The sequence below is a fragment of the Rhinoraja longicauda genome, chromosome 2 (genome assembly GCF_053455715.1).
Source record: "Rhinoraja longicauda isolate Sanriku21f chromosome 2, sRhiLon1.1, whole genome shotgun sequence".
Lineage (NCBI taxonomy): Eukaryota > Metazoa > Chordata > Chondrichthyes > Rajiformes > Arhynchobatidae > Rhinoraja > Rhinoraja longicauda.
Window position 1 is genome coordinate 72,206,476 of NC_135954.1, and position 26,564 is coordinate 72,233,039.

At 40.4% G+C, this 26,564-nt stretch overlaps 1 protein-coding gene across 5 annotated transcripts in view; it reads right to left on the bottom strand.

The window, feature by feature from the left end:
* LOC144605587 (retinoic acid receptor beta-like) overlaps window positions 1–26,564 on the bottom strand; it is a 405,202-nt gene that overhangs the window by 48,796 nt on the left and 329,842 nt on the right. For all 5 annotated transcript variants that reach the window (XM_078421038.1, XM_078421021.1, XM_078421045.1 and 2 more), the window contains one exon: window positions 12,592–12,752. In XM_078421038.1, coding sequence (XP_078277164.1) covers window positions 12,592–12,752 — 161 coding nt within the window. The remainder of the gene's footprint in view (window positions 1–12,591; window positions 12,753–26,564) is intronic.

A 26,564-nucleotide genomic window follows, 5' to 3' on the forward strand; every position in this document is an offset into this window, starting at 1 on the left:
TTTCCCTCTCATACACTAATTCTGCAATGTTTTGATTGATATTCATTGAAATCATGCATTAGATAAAAGCTCCCATTAATTTCCAGTACTTAAAACTCTTCAATGTTCAATATAGAGCATTGTGTGGAGCTCGTAGTCAAGTTTGTTTTGACAGGTCACGTTCAAGGTGACAGGATGAATACTAAGCAATTCAGAACAATTGAAAGAGAAGTTCTGCAAAACAACCTAATATCTGACAATGAAAACATTTGTTTTTATTATCCACTGTATTTTGATACATTTTGCAGTGGCTGTCATTGACTGCAAAGGAAAGACAAAATTTTGAAATGACGAGTAAGGGATTCTGACTATTAGTCGTGGCTCATTGAGAAGAAGCTGGTGGCATTGAGGCAACATTCTCCAATGCTAACAATGTTCTCTCTGCTCCTCCAGTAGAAGTGCAGGATATCTCTATTGCAACTAGAATAGCCATAGAGCATGTTGTACCACTTCTTAGCTGCCCATCAAGAAGGAATGGGAAAAACAGCCCTGATGCATTGGCAAAGACCATCAATATAATTTATTTAAACTACGCCAATCTGCTGCTTTCAAAATGAGACAGAGGACGAGGTTTTACTTAATTGGCCAACTATCCCAGTGCTTATCCAAGACTCAGTACAATGATTAAGCATTGGGAAATGGCTGAACCGGACTTGGTGTGAATTAGGATATATTTTTGAATTTTGTGTGCCCTTATGTTTTTCAAGAGGAGCATGTGAGAGGTTACAAGAGTGTGCTGCCTTAATCCAGTTCAGAGGTAACAAAGGATCAAAAGTGAGTTTCAGTGTAGATGAGTTAATAGGAGAAAAACTCACCTAATGTATGGAGGTGGAAATAGGCAGTTGAAGTGATGGTGGAGATATGCAATCCAGACTGGTTTTCATGTTAAACATGTTACTAAGATAGTGAACAATCAGGTTTAATTTCAGTCAGTGGACAGAGGAAAAGCTGGAGTCAATAACCAAACAATAGATACTGTGTTGTGAACCAAAAACAATGGCTTCAGTCTTCTTGTTTTTTGACTGGAGGGAATCTGTGTATCTGATATTGCTCACCGGGAGACTGAGGAGCAATAGGAGATGACTATATTTACAGAGAACATAGAAAAGTTAATCAGAGGAACAGGCCCTTCAGCCCACAATGTCTGTGCCAAACATGATGCCAAGATAAGCTAACCTAAAAACCTCATACACATTACTGTTTGTATCTGCCTCCACCACCATCCCTGGCTGGGTATTCTAGGCACCCACCATCCTCCTTAGAACTTTGTCCCTCTTACCTTAAAAGTATGTCCTCTTTGACATTACATCTGCGAAAAAGGTTCTTATTGTCTACCCTCTGTATACCTCTCATAATTTTATTTACTTGTATCAGGTCTCCCGTCAATCTCCAACCTTCTAGGGAGAGCAGCCCAAGTTTGTCTAACCTCTCCCTAAAGCTAATACCCTCTAATCCAGGCAGTATTGTGGTAAACCTCTTCTGCATCCTCTCCAAAACCTCCAAATCCTTCCTGTAATCACATCCTTGCTTATAAGGACACAGCAGCTGGAATTGCATCCTTTTGCACACTCCAGCACTTGCAGATCTGGGAAGGAAAACATTCATTTAATGTGAGTGAGCATTAGAAACCATCTCAAAAACAAAAAAAACCTGACAGCAACATTTGTTTGAAGTCAATGACAAAGAAAGTTGGGAAGATGCATGGCAGGAAGGTGGCTGATCAAATAACCAGAATCATACTATCAACTAAAATTGGAATTGTTCCCATTGTCCCACACCCGCCTTTTGTCATCAATGTCATAAGTGATAGGAAAAGAACTTGGCCATTCGTCCCATCAAGTCTACTCCGCCATTCAATCATAGCTGATCTATCTCTCCTTCCTAACCTCATTCTCCTGCCTTCTCCCCATCACCCCTGACACCCGTACTAATCAAGAATCTATCTCTGCCTTAAAAATATCCATTGACTTGGGCTCCACAGCCTTCTGTGGCAAAGAATTCCAGAGATTCACCACCCTCTGACTGTATCCTACAGTCCTCTACACACAAGGCTCCACTAATGACAATGGCATGGAAAATGCCCTCTACATGTGTGGGACTGAATTAATTCAAGATCATTATACTATGGTTACTTTTGAATGCTCGGTATTACTTATTAACTTGGGAACCTCCTCAAAAGCTAGAGTTTTCATCAGTTCCTTTCAGGATTTTAAGAAGGAAGCCAACTCCACAAAAACTATTTGTGCTTAAGATCTTGTAAAATATTTGAAAAATAGCATTGAACCTTTTCTTTAAATTCTGCCGAACTGTCCAATATTGAAAAGAATAGCAGGTGGTTAATTATGCAGATTAACTCCCAGTTCCCAGGCCAGTGTCAAAGCGGCTCTGTAACCAGGGGCTAAGAGCTTGTTAGAATGACTTGGGTTGATTCTCTTGCTAAATGGGAAAATACTTTCTGCTTTGTGGCTGCTGCTGACGGTTTGGGCTAAACTGAGAGTTGTTATCATATTCTCATGCCCAAACACTTAACAGCACTTTGAATTCAGGGCAATGTCAAATAATCATTGCAATAAGTTTTAAACCAAATGTGCACTAGAATAAACACATTATTGCAGAACAGAAAGCAGTGATGGTTTATCCTTATTCATTAATGGAGTATCAGCCTTGTAATGGTTTTCTAAAACTAAATTCCAGATATGTGTGAAACTGTTTCCTTGAATTCAATGTAGAAACAAAGATAGAAATAAAAAACTAAATAGAAAACATGTTAAATTTTAAATTATTTATGCAGCCAACACCTTGATAAATCATATCAATATGATTATGTCAGAACCATAAGGAATGGTAACATAAACCATGTGTTAGCACTGATGAGGTATTTCCAATATAAACATGGTTCAGCAGATATGTTCTGACTCTCAGATCTTATAAACAGCCAGTGTTTGAAACTAGCTTCTTTTGCCTTCAACACTACCAGCTTTCGCATAGTTCTGTATCAGGACTACTAGGATGCGTAAATCATAAAAGGACTGTTTAGTTAACTAGATCCTGTTTTAAAATAAATAACATAGAATACCGGATGGGTAGGAATGCCTTGTCCAGCTGCACTTACTAGAAAGGGTTGTGGGCATCTGCATTGACTGCATCAGACTACAAAAATGAAACACCAGCAGTTCACACAGTCATCCGGTCACAGCTTTGAAAGCATTCCCAATGACTATTTCTACCATTATGGCTGCCAATTTTCCCATGTGGTTTTGCATCACATGATAGAACAAAGAAATATTTTGTAATGTTAAGAGGCTGCAATCAGTCATCAAGGAATAATACTAAATTAATTGAAAAATAGCGCTCACCCTGTCTACCACACAGAGGAATAGCATGTGACAAGAACTTAAAAATGGCTACATTTTGAAGGAACAATTATTTCCTAATTTATCTCACCAGTAAAAATTAGCTCAATTTGTTTTTCTTGGAATATATATATATTTCTATTCAGCAGAGACACTAAGTAGGTTTATATCCATGAGTGTAAATACAGGTAAAGGGCTGCATGATAATTTTGCATTTGGGCCAAATTTTAATGAATCTTTCAAGGTTAAATATTTATTGAGTTCTCAGTGTTTAATCCATTAGTAATTCAGAGACAGCATATTTGGAAGTGAGATATTGGGTATTAACACAGATATTTGAGGGATTGAAGCAGATCTTTAAAGAGAGTGGACTTTCTGGTAAGGAAAGAATTTTCCATTCCTGTATTTAAGTTATATCATGGGGGAAGAATGAAGTGAAATTGAATGAGAGATTACTAGGTACTAAATCAATTATTGGAATAAAACAGAATTTCAATTACTAAAATAAAACGAGCAAAATAGTCAGAAAAATCAGTTCTATTACCTCTCATTATATAAAGCCATTAATTTATTTTCCAAAGGATAGTTTGAAAAAAATAAGTGCATTTGTACAAAACATCAAATCTTAATATTAGCATAATTCATATTTTCAGGGTAGGTTTTCTAAGACAGCTTGGAAATCACAGACCCTGGGTATCATGTCTGCCTTACAAAGACTTTACAAATATTACCACACCAATGATTTTTAGTGGTTCTCACCCAAATGACATTCAAGTTTTTACTAAAACAGCTAAAATTTTAAAAATATGTTGTTTCAAAAGAAAACGATGGAAATGTTCCAATATTGATTTATCTGGCCTTTGTCCTAGAATGGTGAATTCCAACTGGCTTTAGACTGAACATTGTTGTGGGTGAGGTTAAAATAACTAAACAAAATAGATGTGCCAAAATAACTCAAAATCCTACACCCACTTAGGCTTGTTCTTTTCATAAAATTCAAACCAATTGTGCATAAAATTGGACCAAGATTTTCACAATGGCATTGTGGATATTTGTGAGGAACGGTGCTTGTTTGAAGAATTATGTGTACTTGTTTAATGAAGAAGGAACAATCAACCAAACCTATGCTATTCATATATCTGGGTGCAAATGAAGGTGGATCCGAAGCAAGGTTAAGGCAACTATTCGTTATTCAGTTGACTAAATCAAGGTGTTACAAAGCTAGGTTGGCATCAAATGTACGTACTGCAATATAACACATGAAGTCCTGTGCTGAGCCATAGCTTTGTGGCACAATCTCTTTTATTGCATTTGACAGGATTAGAGCTGTGTCCTGGGTAACAGTGATTTTTGGCACAGGCGTAGGATGCTTTGAGAGCATTGGATCATTGCATGCCTCTCATCGTTCTTCAGCAAACTGTACCAAACATCAGGAATGATAGACAAAAGACAATAGGTGCAGGAGTAGGCCATTCGGCCCTTCGAGCCAGCACTACCATTCAATTTGATCATGGCTGATCATTCTCAATCAGTATCCCGTTCCTGCCTTCTCCCCATACCCCCTGACTCCGCCATCCTTAAGAGCTCTATCTTGCTCTCTCTTGAATGCATTCAGAGAATTGGCCTCCACTGCCTTCTGAGGCAGAGAATTCCACAGATTTACAACTCTCTGACTGAAAAGGGTTTTCCTCATCTCCGTTCTAAATGGCCTACCCCTTATTCTCAAACTGTGGCCCCTGGTTCTGGACACCCCCAACATTGGGAACATGTTTCCTGCCTCTAACGTGTCCAACCCCTTAATAATCTTATATGTTTTGATAAGATCCCCTCTCATCCTTCTAAATTCCAGTGTATACAAGCCTAATCGCTCCAGTCTTTCAACATATGACAGTCCCGCCATTCCTGGAATTAACCTAGTAAACCTACGCTGCACGCCCTCAATAGCAAGAATATCCTTCCTCAAATTTGGAAACCAAAACTGCACACACTACTCCAGGTGCGGTCTCACTAGGGCCCTGTACAACTGCAGAAGGACCTCTTTGCTCCTATACTCAACTCCTCTTGTTATGAAGGCCAACATTCCATTGGCTTTCTTCACTGCCTGCTGTACCTGCATGCTTCCTTTCAGTGACTGATGCACTAGGACACCCAGATCTCGTTGTACGTCCCCTTTTCCTAACTTGACACCATTCAGATAATAATCTGCCTTCCTATTCTTACCACCCAAGTGGATAACCTCACACTTGTCCACATTAAACTGCATCTGCCATGCATCCGCCCACTCACACAACCTGTCCAAGTCACCCTGCAACCTCATAGCATCTTCCTCACAGTTCACACTACCACCCAGCTTTGTATCATCTGCAAATTTGCTAATGGTACTTTTAATCCCTTCATCCAAGTCATTAATGTATATTGTAAATAGCTGCGGTCCTAGCACCGAGCCTTGCGGTACCTCACTAGTCACTGCCTGCCATTCTGAAAGGGACCCATTTATCCCCACTCTTTGCTTTCTGTCTGCCAACCAATTTTCTATCCATGTCAGTATCCTACCCCCAATACCATGTGCTCTAATTTTGCCTATGTGGGACCTTGTCGAAGGCTTTCTGAAAGTCGAGGTATACCACATCCACTGGCTCTCCCCTGTCAATTTTCCTAGTTACATCCTCAAAAAATTCCAGAAGATTAATCAAGCATGATTTCGCCTTCGTAAATCCATGCTGACTCGGAACGATCCTGTTACTGCTATCCAAATGCTCCGCAATTTCGTCTTTTATAATTGACTCCCGCATCTTCCCCACCACTGATGTCAGACTAACTGGTCTATAATTTCTCGTTTTCTCTCTCCCTCCCTTCTTAAAAAGTGGGGCAACATTAGCTACCCTCCAATCCACAGGAACTGATCCTGAATCTATAGAACATTGGAAAATGATTACCAATGTGTCCACAATTTCTGGAGCCACCTCCTAAAGTACCCTGGGATGCAGACCTTCAGGCCCTGGGGATTTATCAGCCTTCAGTCCCATCAGTCTACCCAACACCATTTCCTGCCTAATGTGGGTTTCCTTCAGTTCCTCCGTCACCCTGGGATCTCTGGCCACTAGAACATCTGGGAGATTATTTGTATCTTCCTTAGTGAAGACAGATCCAAAGTACCGGTTCTACTCGTCTGCCATTTCCTTGTTCCCCATAATAAATTCCCCTGCTTCTGTCTTCAAGGGACCCACATTTGCCTTGACTATTTTTTTCCTCTTCATTGCCTTGACTATTTCCTTCCTCTTCAAAGAGGAAGATTGTCCACTGATGGTTCTTTACCACAGGAGAAGCATGATAATTTATTGTTGTGGGTGTGCTATACAGATAGCTAGATATGCAGGAGTCTCCTGAAAAGAGCGTAGCGAGAAGAGTCCTTCCAATCCTACCATTCAATGCAATCATATTTAGTCTGTGACCTAACTCAACGATTATATCAATATCCCTTAATATCACTGAATACAAAAATACATCAATTTTAGATTCATAGTTAACAGCATAGCATCTTCATTGTTTTGGGGAGGTGGTTTCCAAACTTCTCTTCCTTGCATGGGATTTTAAATTTCAATTCTGAAACAACTGGTTATTATTGTAAGATTATGCTCATTAATTTTAGATTAATCAACGAGCAGAAAAATGTTGTTCAGTCTTGTCGATCAATTTGTCTTAATAACTGAAAACGTTAATAATGCATTACATTTGTATAGCGCTTTTCTAAACACTCAAAGACGCTTAATCAAATCTTTCCCATAATGTCTCACAGAAACACAACCTTAATTAGTACATTCTCCTAATAGAGTTCAGCTATCATAAAGAACCAAGAGCAGCACATAAATGTACTCATTACAGTATAGAAGGAGTCAATTTGGGCCATGAGGTCCACACCAGCTCTCATATACCTATCACCTCCATTTAGGTTGTTTTTGTCTCATATCCATATTAAGGGGCAATGTACAGTAGTTAATTAAACTACACCTATGGCAGGTGGGGGGAAATTGGAGGTTCCAGACATGTGGTTGAAAACAGCGAAGTGCCAAAATTCCACATGGCCAACACCCAAGGTCAAGATTAAACCCAGGTCCCTGGAGCCATGAAACAGCAGCACCAATGCTATGTTGCCCGCCCACATGTCTTTGTATAAATAAGCATCACAAAATGCTTTGTAGGAGTGCTAATGGAAGATACTTGACACAGAGCCACAAAAGGAATTATCAGGGGAGATAACTAAACATTTGATCAAACAGGTTGGTTTTAATGAGTGCAGGTCCTGGGCTAGTGACAGCCTTAGGAAATATTTTGTAGGAGTTGTTCATCAGTTTACACAGTTTAAGTAGTAAAACCAATCTGTACATGGAATAAAATGCAAAAAGACAAGAGCTGAATTGCCAAAATCCACAGAAAAACAAAAATCTCTGTTAAAGAGGCCTTCTGCAGCAAATATTTTCCTAGAATTATCATGCTGCTCAAATTTTCCTCTCATTGCCCATTTAACTGTAACTTACTCCAAAAGTCTGATCCTCAGGTTTTATTCCTCATTAGCGTCATTGTCTATCCCATGATAGGGATGATTTTAACTTGAATTATTTTCCTGTATATCAGGAAAATACAGGCTTTGGGAGAAAATGGGAAACAGATGGACAATTAGCCGAAGGGCTGAGAGCAATGATTATTGTGCTGTCTTCTGATTGAAAGGATCAAGCAATATTGAACCCAGGGTTAACGTCAGCATCACATTTCTCAATAATTAGGATTTGGAAAAGGGGGCTTAATAAAAGGTCTGAAGAAGGGTCTCGACCTGAAATGTCACCCATTCCTTCTCTCCAGAGATGCTGCCTGTCCCGCTGAGTTACTCCAGCATTTTGTGTCTACCTTCAGTTTAAAACCAAAACGTACTGACTAAATAAAAATAGAATGACTAGAATATTTCAACAAATTCAGCAGGAAATGCACTGGTTAACAAATTGACCAGAGATGACTGATTATTTTTATTGTTTCAAGTGTTGGTCCTATTTAGACTCTAAGTGCAACAAACCCTAAATATCCAAATCATGGGTGGATGTGAAACATTCATACAATGATACTGCCAAACACCTGATGATTTTACGGGAATGTCTATACAGAACCCCTGATAAAGGCTAATCTGTTTTTACCAGAGAAAGACAGGAAGACTGGGTAACTTCAAAACGTTAATGGCAATGTCTTGAGGACAGTCCATATTATGGTCAAGAAGTTGCTGAATGTCCTAAGACGTACGAAGATAGATAAATCTCAGGCGCCTGTTCAGATTTATCCAAGGACACTGTGGGAAGTTAGAGAAGAAATTGCAGGCATCCTGCCTGAAATATATGAGTCGTCATGAGACACAGGTGAGGTGCCAGAAGACAGGAGGGTGTCGAACTTTGTGTCTCTAATTTAAGAAGGGCTGCAAAGAATAAGCCTGGTAACTACAATTCAGTAAGCATATCATCTGTGGTAGGAAAATTATTGGAGAGGATTCTTAGGGATAAGATATTAATATGTTAGAGAGACAGGGATTGATTGGGGATCATAGTTTTGCGCATGAAAGATGGTGTATCACGAATTCGGTTGCGTTTTTTGAAGAAGTAATCTAGAAGGTTGATGTGGGTTAGGCCATAGACATAGCCTTATAGACTACAGCAAGGCCTTTGATAAGGCTCCACAGGCTAGATCACATGGGGTCTAGGGAGTGTTAACTAATTGGTTTCATGGTCGGAAACAGGGGTGATGGTGGAAGATTTTTAATCGGACTATAGGCCAGTGACTAGTGGTGTGCCTTAGGGATCGGTGCTGCGCCCATTGCTTTTTGTCATCTATAGCAATGATTTGGATGAGAATGTACAAGGCATGATTAGAAAGTTAAGATGACACTAAAATAGACAGAATCGTAAACAGTGAAGATGGTTCTCAAGAATTACAGCAGGATCTTAATTAATAGGCCCATGGAGAGTGTTGTAGAGCAGAAATCTAAGAGTACAAATGCATAGTCCCCTGAAAATGGCATTGCAGGTAGATAGGATAGTGAAATAGGTTTTTGGCACACTGACCTTCATCAATCAAGGAATTGAGTATGGATGTTGGGACGTTATGTTACTGTTGGCCAAAACGTTGATAACACCATATTTGGAGACTTTTGATCAGTTTTGGTTACTCTGCTAAAGGAAAGATACTGGTAAACTAGAAAGAGTGCTGAGAAGATTTATGAGGATGTTGCCAGGACTTAAGGATTTGAGCTACAGAGAGAGGTTGAGGAGGCTAGGGCTTCATTCCTTGGAGCACAGGAGGCTAAGCCATGATCATATACTGGCATATAAAATCATAAGGGGATTAGATAAGGTGAATGCACATAATCATATTTCCAGGGAGGGGAATCAAGAACTAGAGGGAACAGGTTTAAGGTGAAGGGAGAAAGATTTATAGGAACCTGAGGGACAACCTTTTGACACAGAGGATTGTGAGCATATGGACCAAGCTGACAAAGGAAGTAGTTGAGGCAGATACAATAACATTTGGACAGGTAGATGGATAGGAAAGGTTTAGAGGGATATGTGCCAAATGTGGGCAAATTAGGCTAGCTTAATTGGCATGTACAAGATGGGCTGAAGGTCCAGTTTCGATGCTGTATGGCTCTATGAGTCTATTGTAAATATGTTCATATTGAATGCAATATGCAGCTTTAAGAAAGTAAATGAAAGTTGCTATTTATTGTTGACATAATTTGCTTGTTTAAAAAAAAGGGAAATTATGTTTTTTATTGGTTAAAGGCTAAAAATTAAAGTCCTACATATTCTGAATGTGACCACTCACCGGTGGTAACATTACCAACTAGAATTTTGGAAGTTCTCAAAATGCAATTCACTGATAATATATGACTTCTCTTTCATGAAATGCAATGAATATATGAAATATAAAGGTGAAATAGATAAGCAGCAACCACCAGCAGTGGTTTTATGGAGCTAGAAAAAGCAATTTGTCTTCCATTTCCACAAAATATGATACGGCTTTTATGTTTTTGATGCATGATTGAGTGTCCTTCAGAGGTTCTTTTTAGGAACTGGATAGGGTTAGCTGTCATACTAAAAAATTTCAAACTACTTCTATTGGAAACAAATTTAGGAAACTGGATCTGAAAAGAGTGGAAGAGTTTCATTCTATTTTGAAATGAGGTCTGCGCTGATAAGCTGCCTAAAACATAAATAACAAGCCAATTTAGCAATGGTTTGATTGTGCGGAATGTGGTTGGTTTTCTGCCTTTATAATCTAGTTATCATTAATTATTTTGAATCGAGAAATGGGTGCGATATTGTTGAATTTGGACCAAATTACAGACAAACAAATTTCAGATGTCCCAATGCACAAATCCTCTATATTAATAGCAGTAAAGGCTGCTCCCATAAAAGCCTGATAAAATACATCAATAAGTGTTTCAAGATGCACATAGTTTTTTCTCAGTTTCCAATGGAGGCCATATTGATTATTATAAATCCAAACATGATATATTTTAAAGAAGGGTCTTGGCCCAAAACTTCACCCATTCCTTCTCCTCAGAGAAGCTGCCTGTCCCGCTTAGTTACTCCAGCATTTTGTGTCTATCTTCGATTTAAACCGGCATTTGCAGTTCCTTCATACACTTGATATATTTTAAAGCAGGCCTGGGGCAGAAACTGCAAGCTTCCTCCACTGTTGACAATTAGTTAAAAAAAAGCTATCCAACACTTCCCCTTGAAAGTGCTCATGTTCCATGCCACTGGGATGACAAGAAAAGTTTCACCATGAAATCAATGAGCTCCTTATTTTACCCGTTGCATATTTGGAGATGTTTTCCCTGTTCCCCACCTACTCCTGGTCATCACAATGTCACCAATTCTCTCCAGAACTCCCTGCAGGAGCACATAGGGTCTTATTTGTAAATGCTATTTTCATGCTGTGGTAGAGCAAGTGAATGGTCCCTTTAAAATGCTGCGGACATTTTCGGCACCCGATAATCATTATAGATTACAATACACTTAAATTATTCAGAAACAGCAACTGACAGAATTTATTAAAAAATAAGCCTATATAATCTGAACAACCAGCTTCCTGAGATAATTCACACATGAGATTTTCACCGTTAGTTCCCTTGAATGGAGCTTCTGCGTTCAAGGTCATGAATACTGAACTTCACTATCCGTCCACATAATAATTATAATACATTTGACACCATCTGATCGGCAGCTGAAAGTCCATGTTAAATTTGAATGTTAATACTGTTCTTCAGGCACAGAAAGATCCACTCTCATTTCCATGCGAACCATTCTCTATCAAGATAATTAACATTTTAGAAAAAAATAGAAAGACGGAGCATTTTTATTAAATCACAAATTGAAAGGTGTTGGTGTTGAGAGGGAGGGAGCCCCATGTCCTCACACACAAATCACTGATATTCAGCAAACAATGAATAAAAGCTTTTATTGCAAAAGGATTTGGGGACATAAGTAGCGACTTCTTGCTCCAATTATATAGAGCCCTGGGTGGATAACACCTGGAATATTGTGCGGGATCTGCTCTTCCTTCCTTGGATGGATATACTTGTGATAAAAAGGAGTGCAGTGAGAATTGCCAGATTGTTTCCTGGGATGGCATGACTGTATGCGGAGAGTTTATGCAGACTGGGCTTAGTTTAGAAGAATGAGAGGAGATCTTAAGCATTGTACAAAATGTTGACAGGTTTGACAGGGCTGAAATAGAGTTGATGTTTCTCCTGCCTGGGGTGTCTAAACTAATCATCTCTGTCTCAAAATAAGGGATTGCCCGTGCAGGACAGAGATGGGATGAAATTGTCTCACCCAGAGGGTCTTTGGAAGTCTCAAATAAAAGGGTCTGTGGAAGTTCAGTTGCTGCATATTTTCAGGACAGAGGTAGATATTAGGATGATCAAAGGGCGTGGGGCTGGTGTGGGAAAGTGCCTCTGAGGTAACAGGATAGAAAGCATGGCAGAATGGCCTACTGTTTCTATTTCTTATTCCCCCACATCTGTGCAGCAATATAATTAGACATTAACACAATCACCAATGAGTTCAATGTACAGAGACTGCTTCTCAATCATGTGGCCCAATTAACCACTGAATGCATAGCTAATAGCGGCAAACATCTGTGGCCCAATACTTACTGTAGTATATTTCCCCAGCTGGCAGAGAGAAGGGAAGGTTTCCTGGTGAGCTTTGCGAATCTTTTCAATTAGATGTTCTAATTCTGCTGTCATTGTGTAACTTTCTGAACATTCTTGCTTTGGCGTCTCCTTTTTCTTTTTGTTTCGATCATTTCTTACAGCTAGAAGGGGAATAAATCACAATCAGGCATCTTTAATGCAATTTATTCAGCATCTTTCAAACCCTGCAGCTAAATAATGCACACTCTGAATTGAAGTGACTGTTCCAGACAGCCCGTCAATCATTTTCTGAGGTACAGGAAGGCACAAAGTGGCAGCAACATTGCACAACCTACTCCCATTATAACAGTTTCAGAATAAAAACAAAGAATGGCTTGATGCAGCTCTTTAGTCAGGATTAAGAATGCAGAGCTAGCTTATCCATAACATTTAAAATATTTGCAAAACTAATAATGTAATTATTCTCTAAAGAGTGAATAAGCCAATTTTTACACAATAGCTCAAAGATGAAGATGTAAAGAAATTGTAAATGATAGACAGGAAGTAGGAAGGATTGAGAATTAGCTGAAAAAATTGAGAACCTCAATCACAAAAGGGAAAGTCTTTGGCAAACGTTTTTTTCCGGCTACTTGCCAAACGTTCAAGGCAGTGGTAATAAGATGCATCAGAATTCATTATTTGGTTAAACATTTGGTCCGAAGTGGGCAGCAGGAAACTACAGGGATTACCCGGGAACTTCAGCCCTAGATATTTACGACATCATTCTCAATGATGTTTCTCAGTAAGCCTACCTCAAAAATCAAACTTGACAATTGAAGGTCCCACAGGGATGGTAGCTCCAGGATTATCTGAAGTCATGTTCAGGCCAATGAATGATGCACAGCCTATCAGATGGATACTACCTAACTAAATATATCGACTGTATATTCTGTATCATTTGTAGATCTTCCTAACTAAATATATCATCTGTAGCCATTAAAGACACTACAGCTGGTCGTTCATTCTAGGCAAAAGATATGGGCATTTTCTCTCAGTGGATCCCGGAGAAGCGCACAGATCCTATTGAGCATCCATTCCAGGTGTTCACTTCCTACATCACAAAAGCATACCAACCCTTTCGAATGTTGAACTACAATGAACGTACCCACAACACATGAAGCTTGAAAGCTAGGTTTGCTCTAGGCTGTATAGGCCCATGCATAGAGCAAATGCTCAAATAATTCCCTGCCTGTTTAAGGCACGTCAACATTCTCCCCTAGAAAGGTGAATCCATTTTATTCAAAGCATTTCTTCATAATGAAAGGAAAAATATACTTCAATTCTGCAACAGTTATTATTTCTTCAAAGACTCTCGATATACACTGATGAGCCAAAACATTATGACCACCTGCCTAATATGCTGTTGGTCCTCCATGTGCCGCCAAAACAGTACCAACCCGCCAAGGCATGAACTCTACAAGACCTCTGAAGGTGTTCTGTGGTATCTGGCACCAAAACATTAGCAGCAGATCTTTCAAGTCCTGTAAGTTGCGAGGTGGAGCTGCCATGGATCGGACTTGTTGATCCAGCACATCCCACAGATGCTCAATCGGATTGAGATCTGGAGAATTTGGAGGCCAGGGCAACACCGTGAACACTTCATCATGTTCCTTAAACCATTCCTGAACAATGTGTGCAGTGTGGCAGGGCGCATTATCCTGCTGAAAGAGGTCACTGCCATCAGGGAATAGTCAATAGTCAATAGTCGTTTATTTGTCACATACACATAAATGTGCAGTGAAATGAAACATTACCCGCAGTTCAACAATAAAACCAATAAGAATAATCAATAAAAATGCAACACACACACAATCACAAACTAACACCAAACAAAAGAAACATCCATCACAGTGAGTCTCCTCCAGTCACCTCCTCACTGTGATGGAAGGCCAGAATGTATTTTTCTTTTCCCTGCCGTCTTCTCCAGCGGTCAGGCTGTTGGAGTTGCCATGTCGGGGCGGTCGGGGCTCCCGACATTGAAGCCCCCGCCAGGCGGAGAAAATCCCGCGACCTATTTCAGGCTGCGCCGGACGGTGAAAGGTCCGCGGCGGGCTGACCCAAGCCCCGCGATTCGCGGCAGGCGAAGACACTGTCGCTGCCGGAGCTCCCGATGTCGGCCCCCATCCAGGGGCCTGTGGGCTTCCGACGTCCACGCGGCCCGCGCCGAAGCCTCCGGAGACGAGTCGCAGCCGCTCCCGCAGCATCCGAAGGCGGCCAGCGCCGCAGGTGGTGAGTCCGGGCCGTGGGCTCTGCGAACCAGAGCCCGGGTGGTTCCAGGTGCATGGCCGGTGGTAGGCCGCAGCGGGAACGGAGACACGACACAGAAACAAAGGTCGCGTCTCCGTTCGGGAGAGAGAATTTTACAGTTCCCGTTCCCTTCCACCCCCCCACCCCCCATAACATACAAACACTACATCATATTAAAACTACAATTCAGACAAAAACAACAAAAAACACAAAAGACAGACGGACTGCAGGCAAGCCGCAGCTGCGAGGGCAGCGCTGGCTCCTCCTGTTAATACCATTGCCATGAAGAGGTGTACCTGGTCTGCAACGATGTTTAGGTAGGTGACACGTGTCAAATTGACGTCCACATGAATGGCTGGGCGCAGGGTTTCCCAGCAGAACATTGCCCAGAGCATCACACTCCCACCACCGGCATGTCGTCTTCCCACAGTGCATCCTGGTTCCATCACTTCCACAGGTAAACGGCACACACGTACACAACCATCCACATAATCTAAAAGAAAAAGGGACTCATCGGACCAGGCGACCTTCTTCCACTGCTCCAAGGTCCAGCTCCAACGTTCGCGTGCCCAAAGTAGGAGCTTTCGACGGTGGATAGGGGTCATCATGGGCACTCTGACCGGTCTGCGGCTACGCAGCCCCATATGCAGCAGGGATGCGATGCACTGTGCATTGTGACACATTCCTCCCGTGACCCATTAAAACTTTCTGTGACTTATGCCACAGTAGACCTTCTGTCGGTTCGGACCAGACGGGATAGCCTTCGTTGCCCTCACGCATCAATGTGCCTTGGGAGCTCAACACCTTGTCGCCGGTTTGTGGTTTGTCCCTCCTCAGACCACTGTCGGTAGGTACTCACCATTGCTGACCAGGAGCATCCCACAAGCTTTGCCGTTTCAGAGATGCTCTGACCCAGTCATTCGGCCATAACAATTTGGCCCTTGTCAAAGTCGCTCAGGTCGTTACTCCTGCCCATTTCTCCCGCATCCAACACATCAACTTCAAGAACTGACTGTTCACTTGCTGCCTAATATATCCCACCCCTTGACAGGTGCCATTGTACCAAGATAATCAATGTTATTCACTTCACCTGTCAGTGGTCATAATGTTTTGGCTCATCAGTGTGTAAGATTTGTTCATCTCAAAGTAATCTAGTGATGCTTCCGATAAGCAAGAATATTTCCCTGATTGCAACAAGGATCTGTCTTTGGTGTGAATCTGAAACTATCCAACCACAGAAAGACACCAGGTGGGCATACAACAATCAATATCAATCATATCAGTAATGGTTAATCTTGTCGCACCTGTCACGATGGAGCAACTAATAAACAATGCATGAGTACACTTCTGTCTGTAGGAGCCTGGTGATGAATTGCCAAAGAGAAATTGGAAAAAATATATATAAATAAAATCAATAATGAATATGAATTCACTTTTACACTTAAAGATTTTACTCTGTTGCATGTAATTGAATATCTCTTCAAACATTTTTGATATGCATATAGTTTTCTCCAGTTGTAATCCATAAGATGTGGAATATAGATATAGTGCCCTCCATGATGTTTGGGACAAAGACCCATCATTTATTTATTTGCCTCTGTACTCCACAATTTGAGATTTGTAATAGAAAAAAAATCACATGTGGTTAAATTGCACATTGTCAGATTTAATAAAGGCCATTTTTATACATTTTGGTTTCACCATGTAGAAATTACAACAGTGTTCATACATATGATTTGGGCACCATAATGTTTGGGACATAGCAATGTCATGGAAATGAAAGTAGTCATGTTTAGTATTTTGTTGCATATCCTTTGCATGCAATGATTGCTTGAAGTCTACGATTCATGGACATCATCAGTTGCTGGGTGTCTTTTCTGGTGATGCTCTGCCAGGCCTGTATTGCAGCCATCTTTAGCTTATGCTTGTTTTGCGGGCTAGTCCCCCTCAGTTTTATTTTCAGCATATGAAAAGGCATGCTCAATTGGGATCAGATTGGGTGATTGACTCAAGAATTGATCATTGTTTAGCTTTGAAAACCTCCTTTGTTGCTTTAGCAGTATGTTTGGGATCATTGTCTTGCTGTAGAATGAACCGCCGGTCAATGAGTTTTGAGGCATTTGTTTGAACTTGAGCAGATAGGATATGTCTATATACTTCAGAATTCATTATGCTACTACCATCAGCAGTTGTATCATCAATGAAGATAAGTGAGCCAGTACCTTCAGCAGCCATACATGCCCAGGCCATAGCACCCCCACCACCGTGTTTCACAGATGAGGTGGTATGCTTTGGATCTTGGGCAGTTCCTTCTCTCCTCCATACTTTGCTCTTGCCATCACTCTGATATAAGTTAATCTTCGTCTCATCTGTCCACAAGACCTTTTTCCAGAACTGTGGTTGCACTTTTAAGTACTTCTTGGCAAACTGTAACCTAGCCATCCTATTTTTGCGACTAACCAGTGATTTGCATCTTACAGTGTAGCTTCTGTATTTCTGTTCATGAAGTCTTCATTGACAAATCCACACCTGACTTCTGAAGAGTGTTTCTGATCTGTCGGACAGGTGTTTGGGGATTTATCTTTATTATAGAGAGAATTCTTCTATCATCAGCTGCGGAGGTCTTCCTTGGCCTGCCTTTCTCTTTGCGATTAGTAAGCTCTCCAGTGTTCTCTTTCTTCTTAATGATGTTCCAAACAGTTGATTTTGGTAAGCCTAAGGTTTGGCTGATGTCTCTAACAGTTTTATTCTTGTTTCTGCGAATGGAGATACGATACGGAAAAAGTCGCATCTCCGTCGAGGGAAGACTCCCCCCCTACATAATACAAAAACTAAAGATACACTAAAACATACAAGTAAACACAGATAAAAAACAACAAAAGAAGAAAGGAACGAGACAGGCTGTTGGCGAGGCTGCCATGTATGGCGCCACCCAGTGATACTGTGACTCCAGTTCTGAACTCTAGCTATCTCACCACCCTCCTCCAATTTCTGAACATGCAAACCAACACAAGCCCCAAATGGGCACCTTTCTGCCACCTCTCTCTCCATTCTGACACTGGTAGTATTTTCATTTGTGTGATTTTGTGTGAATTTCATTACAGGGTACGCAATAGAGAGTAAATGAACAACAGCAGTGACCAACCACAAGAACCTTGGGTCCTACTCAATTATGATGCAACAAATCTACCACTAAACCGATCACTGAGGTAAGCCAAGCAACCACACTTTAATGGCACAGATCAAGTTCTAGATCATTGTCTTAGAATGAGCACACTGAGTGTAGTTAAGGACAAATGGATGGCCTTTCACAGTATACATCAAGATAGGCTATTTCGCCTGGGCAGTTTGCAGCCCAGTGGTATGAACATCGACTTCTCCAATTTTAGATAGTTCCTCAGTCCCTCCCGTCCCCTCCTCCTTCCCAGATCTCCCTCTACCTTCCTGTCTCCACCTATATCCTTCCTTTGTCCCGCCCCCCTGACATCAGTCTGAAGAAGGGTCTCGACCCGAAACATCACCCATTCCTTCTCTCCCGAGATGCTGCCTGACCTGCTGAGTTACTCCAGCATTTTGTGAATAAATACCTTCGATTTGTACCAGCATCTGCAGTTATCTTCTTAGACTAAAAGCCAGGTCAGCTGGGAAAGAACAAGTCTTGCTTTCTTGCTGGGATTTCTGATTGTGACTCAAACAAATTTAAAGCCAATTTGCTGGATGAAAACTGGCCTGAATACAAAAATTGGGATATTGTTCTCAGAACACTATGAGCCCACTATATACTCTCTCTCTATAGCTGGTCCAAAAACAAACATCTGGCATTTCTTCATTTAATCTACAACAAATGTTGTGTTTTTCACCAATACCTACTCCAATATGAGATTCTGAAGCAAGGATTGACCATGGCACTGTCTGTCTGTGGATTCACACATGTCCACAATGGAAACTCATGCTGGTGACGAAGTTTGGTTGTGAGAAATGCATTGGGATTGGGGATGACAGCATGTTGAGAAAGGGAAAGATTTACTCAATGTATGTCATTAGCCCACAGAGCTGAAAAGATTAAGATAGAAAATAGCAATTGTTAGAAATGCACAGTAGGAGAAACAAAATTTGAAGGTTAAAATTTTGGACCAGATTTACCAAAGCTTGTTCAGTGCAAAAAAGTTGATTTTACTTTGCATTCAAATGTCAATGATATTATGGGGTTTTTTGTTGAAATTTTTAGGGGTCATGTTCAATCTACTGCAATATAGTTCATACATCAGCCCCAATTCAGTAAAAATGAAATTTTGAGAGATATAGAAGTCTTTATAATTCATGCATTTCTTTTAAATTGTTGCATCCTGTTAAAATTTACCACCCTTCTGCTGCTCTAATAAGGAAACTGGCAGGAAAGCCATAGTGAAGAAAGAACTGGCCTTCATTGTACATCTCCACCTTATGTGGTATGGGGAGAAAGCAGGAACAGGGTACTGATTGAGAGTGATCAGCCATGATCGCATTGAATGGCGGTGCTGGCTCGAAGGGCTGAATGGCCTACTCCTGCACCTATTGTCTATTGTAAAATGTCCCATCACTGCTCCAAAAATGTCAACAATTGAAAGTAAATGCAAGCTGATGCCAGTTGGTAGAACCCCCCCAAAACTAGAGCTCACACACACACAAAAAAAGAATCGGGAATAGAAATAGGCTATTTGCCACTTGAGCCTTCTCTGTCATTCAATAAAATCATGGCTGATTGGATCATAACATCAACTTCGTATTCCTACTTACCCCAGGAACCTTTTCCTTTTTGCTTATCAAGAATCTATCACAAATGACCTAATCACAAAAGTGGTCTCACAAATGATCTATATAATTGAGAGGCTTTTGTATTCAATTTCCCTCTCAATAAACAGGAGCATTCTGTTAGTCTTCATAATTACTAGCAGTTTATGTATACTAGTGTTTCATGAATCGTGCACTAGAACACATAGATCTCTCAGCAGATCAGAGCTCTGGAATCTCATCATTTGGATGATTTAAAAAATATATATATTTGCTGACAAAGTGGACAATTTCATACTTTCCCACACAATTTTCCATTGGCCAAATCTTTGTCCATTCACTTAACCTATCTATATCCTTACATTAACTTCACAACTTAGTTTCCTACTTATCTTGTGTCATCAGTAAACTTAGCAACCTGGCCTTTGGGCCATCATTCACTTGGATAAACTAGAAACATTAGAGGCCATATTCCTGTAGCTTACAACTTGTAACAGCTTGCCAATCACAAATTAACTTTCTATGCCTTCCTTGTTCCTGTTAGCCACCCAACGTTCTATCCATGCCAACGTCATGAGCTGTTACTTCCTCCCACAACCTGGACCATGACACCTTATCAAATGCCTACTGAAAATCTAAGTATAGCATATCCACTCATTCCTCTTTATTCACAGCAGATGTTAATTCTTCAGACTAAAATAAACTGGTCATACCGGATTTCTGTTTCATAAAACATATTGATTTGGCCGAATGCCTTTAATAATTCTGTTTGTCCTGCTATGAGTCTTTAATGATAGCTTCCACCAATTTCCCAATGACCGATATTAAGATGACTTGTCTGAAGCTTCCAACTTTCTATCTCCCTTTTCAAATAAAGGAGTTACAATCATTATTTTCCAAATGAACTGAACATTTCCTGAATTTAGCGAAGTTTGAAAATTTTAGGTGCATGCATCAACTAACTCATTAGTTATTTGTTTAAAGTCTTTAATATTAACAATTATTATTTCAGCGAGCATCATTGCTGATGAGAACAGCCTTCTCTTAATTTAATGGGCCTTTGAATATTCAACAAGAATATCATCTTACTATATGAGGCTGAAATATGTTTCTAAGAGAACAAGTCAAAGAATTGTGCCTTGGTTTCTAATAGCCACAGGGATAAAGCATCGTTTATAAATAATTTGCATAGGTAATGTGGGTGAGCCATTGAAACATCAAACACTACAGATAAACCTTTCACAGGTGGCAAAAGCCAATCTCCACCTTTGCGATTAAAATCTTTCATTATTATCAACCCTGAAAAATAAAAGAATTTTTTTCTAAAAGTACATAATAAGGCGGCACAGATTCAGAGACCTGGGTTCGATCCTGACTACGGGTGCTGTCTGTATGGAGTTTATACGCTCTCCTCGTGAGCGTGTGGGATTTCTCTGGGTACAGTGGTTTCCTTCCATAGTCCAAAGACGTACATATTTGGAGGTTAATTGGCTTTAGTTCAATTGTAAATTGTGTAGGATAGTGCCAGTGTATGAGAATAGCTGGTCGCACAAACTCAGTGGACCAAAGGGGCCTGTTTCTGCACTGTATCTCTAACTAAACTAATAGAGAATATACAGGGCATGCTTAGTAACTTTGCACATGGCACCAAAACATGTGGTATTGCAGATAGCCAAGATGATTATTAAAAATTACTGAAGAATCTTGGTCAGTTGGGCAAGTGGGCAGAGGAATGGTTAATGGAGTTTAATGCAGATAAATTCATTTAAAAGACTTTTGGACAGGTACATGGATAGGAAAGGTTTAGAGGGACATGGGCTAAACACAGGCAGGTGATACTTGTATAGATGGACCATCCTGGTTGGCATGGACAAGTTGGGCTGAAGGGACTGTTTCCATGCTGTATGACTCTATGACTCTACTAATAAAATAAATATTTTAAAATAATTAGAAGCAACTTATCCTTATTCTTAATAATCTTCTGCACAGCTGTTACATTTTCATTAAGGTGCATGGGCTTCCAGACCTGCCACAGGATTGAACAGTAGCTTCTCCATCGTAATTGCTGCAGGAGTCAAGTGAATTTCTGTTCCTCTGCTGCATGTCACATGGACTGCAATGGAGAAACTGTCAGCAGAGATCAGTCGTGTGGGAAAGAACTGCAGATGCTGGAGAGAAGGAATGGGTGATGTTTCGGGTCGAGACCCTTCTTCAGCCAGAGATGTTGCCTATCCAGCATTTTGTGTCTACCAGCAGAGATCAGTCAGCAGGTTTGGGACTTTGCATTCAAAACCCCAATTTAAGGTGTAATCTAAATCTGTTGTCAAGATTTTGATAGTGTCTTTTGCTCTTGTATTTTATTGCAAGACAAACTTTCCAACACTGTATCCCCAATGGAGAATCGCATGGTTTGGAGTCAAGTTGGAAATTCTGGTGCATGATTTTTCCAAATAATTATGAAAAGAGGGCCCAAATTTCTGCACACTGCACGTCCCTTTTGCCCAATGGGACATGACAATTTAAGCCTGTAATCTCAACCTTGCAGCACACATAATAAACCATGTTCTTCTAAACTTTCTCAATGGGTGGAAATCTACAGCATAAACACACAAATTGTGATCGATCAACATCAAAATCTTGTTCATTTGTTTTCCCAGAGCAGAACTTCAGTTACTTGGAATCTATAAACCACTTTGTGTGTCACAATGAATGGCGGTGCTGGCTCGAAGGGCCGAATGGCCTCCTCCTGCACCTATTTTCTATCTGTGATGAGCAATGTGATGAAGTGTGGAAAATCTCTATCCTTAAATTTCCTTACAACATTACGATTAGTTTAGCTCTACACCTGGATGTCAAATTAATTGCAAGTCTCTTTTGGAGACTTCATGTGGATGTCATGTGTAGAAAGTGTAAATGTTGACATGTGCCATGGCTGTGTACTTCAATGTTATCACTGCCTGAATAGGTTGCAAAATTACCACTGCATCAAGTTCAAGCCACACTTCAGGGATTTTAAGACAGAATGTAGGATGGCACTCCACTGCATGGCTGAGAAAGCTTAGGAAAGTGGGAAAGACTGTGTTTGAAGCAAGAAACCTATTTCCCTTTGCTGGTTTATTCACAAAATGCTGGAGTAACTCAGCAGGTCAGGCAGCATCTCGGGAGAGAAGGAATGGGTGACGTTTCAGTCTGAAGAAGGGTCTCGACCCGAAACGTCACCCATTCCTTCTCTCCCGAGATGCTGCCTGACCTGCTGAGTTACTCCAGCATTTTGTGAATAAATCGATTTGTACCAGCATCTGCAGTTATTTTCTTATCCCTTTGCTGGTTATCTGGGTGCTATTTCCCTGGTGACTTGACCCTCGTCCAAAATCACTACAACTGATTTTCTTCTCATCATTCATTGAGGACTTGCTATGTGTAAATTGGCTTCTGCATTTCCTACATTGCAAAGATAGCTACACTACAAAGCCATTGACTGGAAAGTTCTTGAAGATAACTAAAGTTATGAAAGACAACGTATAATTGCAAAGTATTTGTTTTCTTTCTGAGGTCGTCAGAATTGAGGGAACTTCCCTATCTCATCAAGAAAGGTAGCCAATTGTTCCTTGAATTACTCTCTGTATCTAATGAAAAGGTAAAATCAAAACACATCCTTGTTACCACTTTGCCCGCCACTATTATTGATCTTGGGAAAAAGTGATGCCTGAAAATTGCAGCGAGAACACTTTGCTGTTTTAGTTGTTTGAAGAATAAATCAAGATGACTATGGCAGCTATCTCTCTCTTCATAGTGAACTTAAATTTTCAATCGAGGAAATTATTTTAAAAATGGTTGAAATCTTCCTTCTCTTTGAAACTGGATTCTTGGCCTAAAATGCATATTTGTTTAGCCATCAACCAACAAAATAAATCGGGATTATAGTGAAACATCGCTGCCCAGATGGTCCTCCTGCAGCAAAGCCACCTCATTAAAACATTGCCACTTTGATCAATTAAAAATTCAAAAGTATAAGGAAAGAATACAAAATATGTGAATGTAAGACAAATGTACTGAAAACAAAGTAAATAACTATGTATATGCTTCAGGTTTTCCTTTTTTGTTCACAAATTTTAAATGTCCAAAGGACACTGTTATATATTGCACTCCTGTGAACTCTCACCAAGAACCTCAAGAGACAAGATAGTTCACATGGGAATCAACATCTCTTCTTCTTGCAATATGAAAATATTAGCCAGTTGCTAAAGGCTGTAAAGTTCAAAGCCTGCAGTAGCAAAATAGTTCCTGAAATATTTGTCCTGTGTGTGTCATTTTCCAGACACTTTATCTTATCTATTATTTGTAGCCACCTTTACATTTGAGCAAGCAGAGCTATGGAATTCTACAGCTTCAGGTATGAAAGCGTTTAGAGAGGTGAGGTAATTTAGTAAACAGTCATTAGGATGCATTGTGCTTGGGTTTTAAAAGCCTGAAAATCATAGTAGAGGAGGCTGAGGGAGATGAGTAGTTCCTTTTTACTGATGCTGGAAAGAATGAACTAGAGTGATGCATTTTGCTTCTGTTGCACCAGAGTGCATGCAGGCCTGACCCGAATATTGGATGAAGCTAAATGTTCATAATTTAACGCTGGCCCCACTGTTGTATTACCAGTAATTGCATAGGCATCATGTTCGGCACAGATATTATGGGCTGAAGTGCCTGTTCTTGTGTGAGAGGGGAAAGATTTAGAAGTGATCTGAGGGGCAATCTCTTCACACAGAGGGTCAAGTCAAGTCGTCAATTTTATTTGTATAGCACATTTAAAAACAACCCACGTTGACCAAAGTGCTGTACATCAGTTCAGGTACTAAGAAAAGAACATACAATGGCACACAAACATAACAGCACAGACATTAACAGTTCACAGCGCCCCCTCAGAGGGCCTCAAACGCTAAGGGTGGTGGGTATATGGGACAAACTGCCAGAGGAAGTGGTTGACACTTGTATATTAGGAACATTTAAAAGACATTTAGACAGGTACATAGATGGAAAAGATTTAGAGGGATGCGGGCCAAATATAGGCAAATGGGCATCTTGATTGGCATGGCCAGTTGGACTGAAGGGCTGTTTCCATGCTGCATTAATCTATGATTTGATGATTCTATTAATGTAATTAATGACATCCTATGTGACTGTAATAATGACAATCCATCCTTCCCCATCTTTCGTGACACATGCTTTGACACAATTCCAGTGCTGCTTTGCCAGTGCCCAGAATAGTCTGGTCCTGTTCTTCATTATCCAGTGATATTACGGAGTGACTTTTAATGGTTTTGCTTTCTGAACCCATCACATAAAATCTGGTGAATACTAATCATCTTTGGCCCCCTCCTCTTTCCTATCTACATGTTGGCCTTTGACAATACCATGCGAAAACACAATGCCATCTTCACTACACTCAGTTTATCCCCTCCACCAACTCATTTGACCCATCCACTGTCTCTCACTGCTGGACTATTTGTCCAAATTTACAATGCTATATGAACAAAAATTTCTGACAATTACATTTCATCAAGAGCAAACCCATTGATATGGTCCACGTTCCAAACTCAGTTCTCCAGCTATCAAGGTTCTCCTTGGCATCTGTCTTGAAATGAGCTACACTGCAAAAAACTGGTACGAATTCTATCCCCTCCTCCATCTTGCTTCGGGTTAATGCATTTTTACAATAGTTCAAATCTCCTGTTTCTAGTTTGTACATTTACCTATATGTCTCCCTTTTTCTACTAGTTGATTTGTCGATTACCTCTATTTATGTGGCAGATCCTTTATTTCTTATTTATCCAAACATTCTATTTCTATCCTCCAATAACTCTTACTTTTCTGAAAGCACAGTAGACGCACTCCTTTTCACCCCTCTTTCTCTTTAAGTATGTAATACCATACTCCTCCATCTCAGCCATGATTTATCTGCACATGATTTATCTATTGTAAAAATTATCTGTAATCCAAATTACAGATAATTTTTTCTATGGTATTATTGGCCTTCATTTCCCAATTTTGACTATGTTTATTTAATTTTATTGACTTCTCAAACTGTATTTTAGCTCAGTTTTACCCTCCTGCTTTCTTCTGTTTCGATGCTAAGTAGGTTTTCTCATAGTTGGTGGATGCTATACTTCCTTTTCATTTTACACAATCTTATCTTTTATGCTCAGGGCCAAGTAATTCACTCTTTTGAGAATCCCTGCATCCAACTCTTTCCCTCTACATTCCACACCCTGCCTTTCTTGTTGAAGCCTTTATGATCTCCCTATCTGCCTTTCTCATGACAACAAGGACACCTGCTGCAGACTCCTATTTATTGACTATAGCTGCACCTTCAACATCATAATCCCGTCCAAACTGATCTCAAAACTCCTGGTCCTAGGTGTCAGCAACATACTCCCTATACATGCACGGCTATGTGGCCAAATTTGGCTTTAACTCCACCTACAAGTTTGCAGATTACACCACCGTTCAGCATGTCTCCAGTGACTCTTACAAACTTTTACAGATGCACCATAGCAAGCATACTGTCAAGTTGCATCATAGCTTGGTTCGAGAATAGTTTGGCCCAAGGATGCAAGAAATTGCAGAGGTGTGAACGTGGCCCAGTCCAACACACAGACCATACTCCCCAACATTTACTCCGTCCACACTTCATGCTGCTTTGGGAAAGCAGCAAAAATTCCCGGAATGGCAGGACTGTCATATGTTGAAAGACTGGAGCGACTCGGCTTGTAATACACTGGAATTTAGAAGGATGAGAGGAGATCTTATCGAAACGTATAAGATTATTAAGGGGTTGGACACGTTAGAGGCAGGAAACATGCTCCCAATGTTGGGGGAGTCCAGAACAAGGGGCCACAGTTTAAGAATAAGGGGTAGGCCATTTA